At 43.3% G+C, this 9946-nt stretch overlaps 1 protein-coding gene across 8 annotated transcripts in view; it reads left to right on the forward strand.

Moving 5' to 3' along the window:
- Positions 1-9648, forward strand: part of LOC116845185 (casein kinase I) — a 65572-nt gene extending 55924 nt beyond the window's left edge. The window contains exons 8-11 of one of the 8 annotated variants that reach the window (XR_004378205.1): positions 321-446; positions 1563-1669; positions 3665-7908; positions 8455-9648. Coding sequence is in view for 4 of the 8 variants with exons in the window: in XM_032817590.1 (XP_032673481.1) it covers positions 321-446; positions 1563-1669; positions 1994-2177 (417 nt within the window). In the remaining 4 variants the exon portion in view is untranslated. Of the gene's footprint in view, positions 1-320; positions 447-1562; positions 1670-1993; positions 2793-3664; positions 7909-8454 lie in introns of those variants that run through there. The other 7 variants (XR_004378206.1, XR_004378207.1, XR_004378208.1 and 4 more) reach the window with 7 other exon arrangements.
- The last annotated feature ends 298 nt before the right edge of the window (positions 9649-9946 follow it).

Here is a 9946-nt window from a genome sequence, read left to right on the forward strand (position 1 = left end):
TCTCTCTCTCTCTCTCTCTCTCTCTCTCTCTCTCTCTCTCTCTCTCTCTCTCTCTCTCTTTCATCCCTACAAGAAGTAGAGATTAATATCGGATCAGGATTCCTGTCTCGTGGTCATTTCAGTGCGAACTTGTCACGACTTGTTACGATGCTCAGAATTCATTCTCCCGAGAGATCTCTCTCACCGAGACCGTTTCCATCGTCTCCATCTTTCTGTGGAACATTTTTCCGACACTTTTTTTTCTCTAACTGTCATTCGAGAAATCCGCGGAATTGCTTAACGCGACGCAACTGCGATATTTGTCATGCTTGTTCCTTCAGGACGTGGCAGGTGGAGGGGTGGGAGGTGGGGGCGGTAAAGGGGTGGGAGCCACGTGGCCAGATACTGTGAAGCAGTCAGGAGCCGGTGGTACATTGACACCTGCTGACAGGCACGGCTCTGTACAGGTGAGTTTACCTGCGCATCTTCCTCTCTCATATCCTCTCGTGTCATTCCGTCTTTTAATTTTCCAAAGCGACTCTCTTTCCTTTTCGACTTACTTTGCGTCTTCTCTCATCTTTTGTTTCAATCATTCTCTCTATCTCTCTCTCTTTCTCTCTCTCTTTCTCTGTCAGTCGCGGGAAAAACGAGTTCTCTCGATTTCCCCGTCTCCGTAGGTTTCGCTTTCTGCGGGAATCGTCGAGATTTCGAAAGGGAATATTACGCGTGTGTATGTGTGTGCGTGCGTGTGTGTGAGAGAGAGCTCATGTGTACAACTGATCATTCATTGATTAACGGCGAATCGTCATTCATTGTTTCTCCCTATAACTCTCTTGCCTTTTTCCTTGTCTCTCTCCCTTTCTTTCTCTCTCAGTCTCTCATAACATCTCGACGTATATCAAATGTCTCAGTCTATACCAGGAGTAAACTGTTCGCTCTATTTCTAGACAAAGCACCACTGGATTATGGTCAGTTAGAAGTCTGTGCAATTTCACTTGTTGCGGCATGTTGTCTTTGTGTCGATTGATCGACCTCTTACCTTGTTTCTTTGATTGGACGTGAAATACTAATCCGGTATTATTACGACCGTTTGTCCACCCTGCACTTTACAATAACAAGAGTGTCGTCGTCACATGCAACAAACAAAACCGCGTAACTCTTAAAGAAAGATCGGAGTACAATTACTTACGCTTCCTTCCCTTATTCTTTAGAAAATATATTGCTTTATCGATCCTACTCGCAATAGTCTTTCTTCCCTCTCTCTCTCTCTCTCTCTCTTTTTCTTTTTTCTTTCAACGTTCACGTTTTCTCATCCCTTTGTCACGTAAGATCTTTTATCTAGTTCCCTATTTAACTTGCAAGTAGACTTTCGGACAGATTGATCTGTAATGTGTATCACTTCTCGTAGTTATATCTTCCCGAGTCCGTAGTTACAGAAACGATTCTTTTTTTGTGCTCTCACACATCCGATAGTGCCGAGAAGTAAAGTCTATATAGAAACGTAAAAAATCCCGTAAATGTGAGACCCCTTCACGGCTCTGTATTATAGATTGCTTTGCAATAATGTTGTGTGATTTACGCAGGTGGTGTCGTCCACAAACGGGGAGCTGGCTAACGATGACCCGACTGCTGGCCACTCCAACACACCAATCACGGCGCCTCAGGAAGTGGATATGATCGACGAAACCAAGTTAGTAGCAGTTTGTTTTTACGTATCACAATTCGTCTCTTTGTCCATGTTGCTCTAAATACGGTGAACTTTCGAGCGAGCGAGTTTCACCGCGCGTGCATGCGTCGCTGCTACGTTCCTATATACGCGATATGCTATCAAATTTCATTAGAGCAGTGTAAATAACTTGTCGGGAATGCTTAGATAAACGTACGAATAATTTAACAGCATGAACATATTAGGAGAATCTGTACGTTTGAGTGGAAGCAAGTAGAGACGCATGATTATAAATTGAACTAATGGCAGGAGGCCCGATCTAAGCTGCGCTCGTGGTGTTGTTTTCAGAAAAGTAGCTCCACTGATTCGCACACACTGTCCTCGATGTGGAAAGTTGTTACGATCCTTACAAGCATACGTTTCCAGCACTACTCCTACCCTCATTCCCGAACTAGGTTCGTTCCGCCAGTATAAATGGTCCATTCAAGATTTTTTGTTGCGTAACCTAAGGAGAAAATATAACACTTGTTAATCGGTATTGTTAGATTTATTATTATTCGTAGGAAATTTTATATCATTTATTTTGTGTAACGGTCTACGCGTGCCGAAATGATACAGAACGCGCCACAGAAATGATACTACCTGAAAATATATGTATATTTTTTTGTCCATTATTGCACATCTTTTCCATTTCTTTTTGTTATTCCTCTTTCTTAATCCTCACTATTCTGTTTACAGACACATTACCCAAGTAATGATGCTAAACATTCATTCTTCATTTATTTCATTCATTTACTGTTGCAAATGTACACGGCAGTTTGGAAAAGAGATCAAAAATTCAAGGGTGCACAGTATACTTTCAACATTACTCAGACTCAGAAAAAAGTACATGATAATGGCTATATAGATGACAGCTATACGAGTTTTGTATATGGAATCAATATATAGTTTAATAAACTATTTTGTAATTATTGTAACTAAAACTGAATGGTTGGGAGAATTATATGCAGAATTAAAGAGAACGATATATTCTCATAATTATTCGGTTTTAGTTGCAATAACTACAAAATGATTTATTAGACTATATACATTGATCCTACATACAAAACCCGTACATCTGTCACCTATACCACCATGCATTTTTCTCTGAATGTATGAAGCTATATATTAAGACTGCGTTCCGAAATTTACTGCCAATATTGAAAATCTATAGTTCATGTCACATATACTATAGAATATCAGTACTGGCAGTAAATTTCGGAACGCAGCCTAAGTTAGTACAAAAGATTTTGTCACTTTTTTATTAAATTCTAGTAGGAAGTTTGACTATTAAATTAAAAGGAAGATAGAAGGCCCTCATTAGATGTCTTATAAAATAATGAGTTGATTTTGTACATTTTATTTATGATAAATATTAATCTTTGAATAATTTCGTTTCCCATTTTATTTGCCAAAGCTTTTGCATCGACCTAATACATAGCTTCATAGGTAATTGCAGTATAAGCGTTATCAAAAAGAAATTAGAGGGATCAAGAAGTAAAAGAAAGATAAAGATTATGAAGAGATTGATTCTTTGAAAGAGATTAATTCTTCGAAATTGGATAGCAATAATTTCGTTTTATTTGACAAAATACAATCAATCTTTTGCACCAATCTAACACACGCTTCTGTATTTCTCGACTCTTTTTTTACGCATCCTTATCTCATAACTGGAGTGCGCTTTGTAAAACTTTCAAGTATGAATTCCTGGTGGCCTTCTCATTGCGAAGACCACCTCAAGATCAGTGTAACAGCAGCATGCTAATCGTACGCGATTAACACGTATGGAATGAAGCCACTAACGATCGCATTATCGCGCGCAACTTGCGATCGGCGATAACTCGCGCTCGGGAAATCGCTCGGACGAATTGCTCTCTCACGCCGCGCGACCGTTCGGAATGCCACACTCTCTGTATCCGCTGCATGTCGGTGTCGACCAACGAGAGACGCTGCAAAGGAGACGACTCTAAGTCCTATTAGTGTTTGCTTCATTTCCAGATGCTGTTGCTTCTTCAAGCGCAAGAAGAAGAAAAGTGGAAGGCAGAAATGACTGTCCGTTATCGTTGGTCTCGGGGGGGCGGTGCAGTGCGCGGTTAATAGTGCTGAACAGCCCGGGGCGGCGGCCGGGGCACGCGGCGGTGGCCTCACCGCGGCGACGTCGAGGACAAGGGGCGGCAGGCGCAGGGCGGCGGGAGGACTGGGCGACGGCGCCGGCAACAGGGACTCCATCAGCGCCGACCCTGAGAGGGAGGCCGTCACCTTGTTGCGCGTCGGCAGCCGATCGGCGTCCCGGGACTCGGTGCTGCACACCACCGTCACAATGACGCCAACGCCGACTCCGCCGCCGCTGTCGAACTGAGCTCTAGCGCACCCACCACCACTATCGTCACCACCGTCACAATCGTCGGAAGCATCCTACCCTGTCGTTGCTGTTATTTGTAATCCAGTGGACGGCCGCGTCACGCGCGACGGTCTCCAAACTCTTCAGTGTCGAGGAGCGAAAGTGAAGCCGTTTCTCCCTCTGGCCGGTCGTGTGCCGGTCCCTTCGATAGAAATAAGCGGACTCGACGAGGACGACGACGACGAGGACGAGGATTATTCGCCTTCCTCCGCTAGCCGTTCATGATCGTCGCGGCCGATGATGACTCCTCGTCGGTGTAGTGTATCCGGAGTTCCGTGGTACTTTGTTTATCACTGCGGTTAGAATTGTTCTAGGTACTGTTCTGTGTATAACGAAAGCGTCTCGCGCGCGACTGATCGGCTCGAGTTCATCGGCATTTACTTAAGACTCTAGACTCGCTGCTCGAATGCTTGAATACCGAACCCTCTCATTCAGACTCACGAGAGCTGCTGCCGGACTTTTTCCTTCGTTTCTCTCGCTTGTTTCTTTCTTACGCGTCGCGTTCGCCGTGCATTCACGGGAGTGTCATTCGAACAGATGAGACTTATGGTCGGCAGCGATGTACTTTGCGACGAATACGGAGCTGGCTTTCTCATTGGCGGGAATTTCATCGCTCGTGATCTGAAAAGTCGAACAATGAGCGACGGCACTCGCAATTCTATCGCTTTCAACTGGATTGTCGCGTAGCTGTCGTTCTAGGGATTACCGCGTCCGACTGTTCCGAATGACGCGTTCCCCTTCGTTGATTGCGCGTCCTCTAAACTGATAAATTCAATTGCACAGTAATGAGGAAATTCTACGATAATGAAGTTCTTGTTGAAATTTCCATCAAGATCAAGGCGACGCTTTGAATTCGGCAAATGCATCTTCGGCCATCGATAAGCTTTCTATCTTCTCAGACATTAGCTCTTGTATTCCGATTCCAGTGTATTCTTCCTTCCAGGTGTCCCGCCCATTACCAATAAACAAGCCGACAAATGTTCCTCGCGGCCTCGAGTCATTGATAAAAGTCGAGGCGTTTGGCGAATCCACCACTTACCTACTTACACCGAATGATCCCTCTCGTTTAGCCCGGAAAGGCTGACCTCGTGCTATTATAATTGCTATTATTGTCATGATTACATTTCATCTTGTTGCTACCACTATCCTTACGGATTACTACTACTACTACTATTACTACTATTGCTATTATTACTACTACTACTACTACTCTACTCTAGTGCTACGCGTGCGCGCGCACGCGCGATTACTATTATTACAATATATCTTTCATTATTATTTTATTTTATTTTTATCATTATTATATTACGCTATTATTATTATTATTAATATTATTATTATTATTATTATTACATTGATCCTTCGCAATCATCGTCATGATCGTTCACAATCACCGAAGTCCCGATCTTCATTGCCATCATCATCATTATTGTCCATTAATTGCATCGTTATCGATATCGATGTTATCGCAAATATTGACATGTCGCCGTTGACTGAGAATGGTCATCGGCCGTTGGCGGCGGCCATGACGACGGTTCGGTACCGATAAATCCTGATCATCACCACCATCATCATTATCACACAAGTAGGAGTAAGGAATTGACGTACCGATGTTGAGAGGACTTGTTTGTGCCTACGACTCTCTCCTTGTACCACGGGGACGCTTTTTAATATACGCGGCGTGTATATTGCGATATAGTTTATATGCGCGCGTCGCGATACTCTCGCGTGCGGCTCTCGTTGTGGCGAACATCGCGTTATATCGTATATTTGAATTGTAAACGAATCGAAGCTATACACAGATCTCATTGTACTCACATACGCCCCCCGCAGGACGATAATTGAGCGTAGTGTAATCCCCTCCCTCCCCCCCGATATGTAATCGAGAGATTTCGATTGTCGCGAAGTCCCGATTGCACGATAATGATCCCTGAAAGGCATGAAACTGAAACGACGATCGCGCTCTCCATCGTCGGCACCTCGGGATGGGATCGAGAGCGTACGGAATTTGTACATATAATGAGTATCTCTCCCCTCTCTCTCTTTCTGGCCCGTTCTCCGTGTCTCACTCTTCGCCGCGTTCGCAAATAAAATCATGTTACGGAAATCGCGAGAGTGTACAGAGCGCGTGAGTGCTGCGCCAAGGAAGGAGGTGCTTGATAATTTGTTCGCAGGATATGAAGCTTACTTCTATGAAGTGAAATTTATATTTCTGTGAAAATGAGCTTTATCTTTTCGTGAATAAACTTTATATCCTGCGACTGAACTTTCGAGTATTTTTTCCTCAGTGTACTATATAGAGCGCAGGCCTCCCCAATCTCGTCAGCATATACTGTTTTCCTTGTATTTTCAATGTTTTTTTCTTTTCCATTCGGGGGAGATACACCAGACAATTTTAAAAAAATATATACGTATGTATATTAGGATGTTTCTCTCTAATGTGTACGAACATTTTGTATAGAGAACGAGCGATTATGTAACGTTAATTCTGAGTCGTGTATATCGCGGGAGGAAGTACAAGAAAAGAGAGTAGCAATATTAGCGTATTATCGCACCACAAGCGTTATCGCGACGATACCGTGGAAGTCGTGTCCGTGTTTGTAGTCCGGAGTATCCGAATTAATTGTCGAAGTGGTTTCTTTCGCGTTTCTTACACTGCCCGTCACGTTTTTCTACACTGGGACTCGTGGGACTCGTACGATAATTCCATCGTCGCCGTGCTGGACGGCCGTCGCGATTGACCGCGCGTTTGCACCGCCGTGAAACTCCATTCCTCGAATTAAGCGCGAGATATCTCTTCGTACGTAAATAATATACATCACTTTCGACACAAGGCACGCGATATGTGTTACTTTCTCATCAGCGGATGTCATCCGTCGCTCGCTCCGCTCCCTCCCTCCCGCAATCCCTCAAATTTTGACGCTGGTCACGCCGGAAATCCGTGGAGGCGCGTGCGAGTGTGTCGCACTTTCCAAAGCGATATCCAGTTTCGGTTTCATGCCTTCCGCGAGACGAGAAATTATCATGTGAGAGTGCGATCTATCGTAAGAGAGAGAACAATTGAAAACAATTACATTTTACATAACATATCGATGAAGTAAGGTTTTTCTGTCTTGTAGACTCTAGAACGTATATAAATGAAAGTTTAGTAGCATGTAAAAATGCGAACAAGTTGAAATTACGTGACACCGCAGTCGATTTGTGCTCCACCAGTGTGTATATCGGTTATATAAAAAGCAAAATGAAGAAAAAAAAAAGAGAAAGAAAGACCGCGAGGAAAGAAAGGGAAACACGTTTCTTTCGATACGAATTCTCCTCTGGCGAAGAGAGTGCATTTCTTCGAGGACAATTCTTGCTTCTTGGTCCGTACGTGTTGTCGCGATAATGCCCATTTGGACGAGAGACGAAGAAAAAAAAGGAGCTAACCGATCCGCGCCTGAATCTATTTCGATGTTCTTCGGCGAAACGATGAGGATCTGCTGCGCGCGAAAAAAACCGGGAGAAAAAAGAAAAAAAGCAACAAAATTGGTCTGGAAACGAAAAAAGGAAGTAAGCAACCGAAGAAAGGGAGAGAGAAAGAGAGTAATTCGAGCACGGTGTTGATAATGATGCAATAACTAAAGGATTCAGCCGCGTAATAACGGTCTCTGCTGCGAACTTACTCAATCGTTATTCCCGATGGTGTCATGAGAAGAGGAGAGAGTGGCGCCTGCGAATTCCTTACGAAACCAGAGTCGAGAGATATTCGAGACGAAAATACGAACTTGGGGGACATAGGAAAACGAGGGTCGCGGGAGCTCAGCTGTGTCGATCGAACGATCAAGTAAGTTCCGGGAGATTCGCGAGCTCCAATGTTACCAAAAGAAAAATAGATAAGTAGATGAAAGTGTTTGATAACATTCCAAGATTTAAGAATGAATCACATATGAAAAGACTCAAATCAACACAATATAAAATACGATTAGAAAGAAAATATACAGCGAGAAAGATACTTCAAAGTTTATTTCTGTAAAATGAAGTTCATCTCTCTGGATAAACTTTATAGTCCACAAGTATCTGTTTCTTAGTGCACTGAGGAGAAATACTTGAAAATTTACCTGTGAGATCTATAAAGTTTATTTGTGCGAATGAACTTTATAAGTCTTCAGACATTTTTTTCTCAGTGCTAACGTAGAAAAGAAAAATTGAAAGTAACTATTGAGTTGAGATAAGGGAGAGAAAAATCGGATGCTTCAAATTTAGTCGTAATTTCTTCTTCGCGACGGAGAGGAGAAGAGATAGTGAGACTCCTTTCGCGCGCGCTCAAGGTCTCAAAATTCCGCCAGAGTCTCGGAGATCATCACTCAGACCTGTGCGTTTCTTCTTACAGCAACGCGACGAGTGGCGGCGGATCAAACGACGAGGACTCGCGCGGAGGCGACGAACGTGAAACCTGTGTGTTATGTCCAAAGGTGTCCACACTTGTACTAGTCTGGCCGACGAACTTCGTACTACCACTCTCGAGAGATGTGTACACAAACGTAAACCGTACTGTACCGTGTTAAAAACAAACAAAAAAAAAGAGAAAAACACCCGTACACGTTGATAACCCAAGTAAGCGCGTCCTATGACAGAAAACCCATGTACTTACGGAGCTGTTGCGCGTCGAAAGGCCGCTGTACACAGGGCGTCGTGCGTGCGATTTTTGCATGACAAGAACGGAAGAGAGGGAGAGTACATTCAGCGGTCGGACGTCCCGAAAAGTAATACGCTTAAAATAGAAATCAGAATCTAGATCATATTCTGTGAACTTCCTCTCTCTCTCTCTTTCTCTCTCACTCATTCTTCCTCTCTCTCTCTCTCTTCTCTCTTTGTCATTATCTGTATCTTCCCATTGGACGCACCGAGAATATCGTTCCTTTTTGTAAAACTTGTGCCGATCACAAGTCGATCATCGAAGCAATGAAGACGTAGTCATCCTACTTGTACACCCTACGTTTTATGTATGAACGGCAAAGGAAGAAAACAAGAAAGAAAGAAAGAGAGTGAGTGACCAACGCGCGGATGCCTGACGAATGTCTGACGACGTGATGTCCGCGTGTACATGATGCTGCGTGTGTGGAAAGAGAACGAGTCGAAAAGAAGTGTTACTAACTGCGGGGCGCTTTTAACGAGCTGATTCGTAGTTCTCGCGTAAGTTGTAATAATAATACCGTATCTCCCACTGTACATAAGAAACAAAAAAGAAGAAAGGAAGGAAATAAATGTCAAGGCGCGCGATTATATATATATATATATATATATATATATATATATATATATATATATATATATATATATATAGCGCGCGCGTCCGCGAGTCGTCCTCGCGAAAGTGATAGGATTCGTTCTGCGCGATCCAGCGTACGGCGGGAAAGCGGCGGCACACATTGTAATCCCCCCCGATCGTGAAGAGAATAAGACGACGCGTGAGAAGTCGACAGAGGACCGCGAGGAGTCTCCGTATTTATATCACTGTCCTGCCACCGAGTCCGCGTTGGCGTAATATAATAAATATTCTGCTGCAACCATGTTGCAAGGTTTAGCCCGTAGTTTTTTAGCCGATTTTTCAAGCGCGAAGTCACGATTTTTAATATAACACGACTGACTGCTGGTTAAGTATGGTTGTGAGCTCCTCGTCTCTCCTCGGATATTGTAGGCGGTATATACATACGCGATACACACACATACACACATAAACACATCTTCCTTTCCATTCCCCTTAGTAGAGAGAGAAACACACACACGTATATATACATATATATACATATATATATATATATATATATATATATATATATATATATATATATATATATATATTTTTTTAGAGAGAGAGAGAG

This window comes from Odontomachus brunneus, unplaced genomic scaffold (genome assembly GCF_010583005.1).
Source record: "Odontomachus brunneus isolate Ranch 3 - 2012 unplaced genomic scaffold, Obru_v1 Obru_scaffold_049, whole genome shotgun sequence".
Classification (NCBI taxonomy): domain Eukaryota; kingdom Metazoa; phylum Arthropoda; class Insecta; order Hymenoptera; family Formicidae; genus Odontomachus; species Odontomachus brunneus.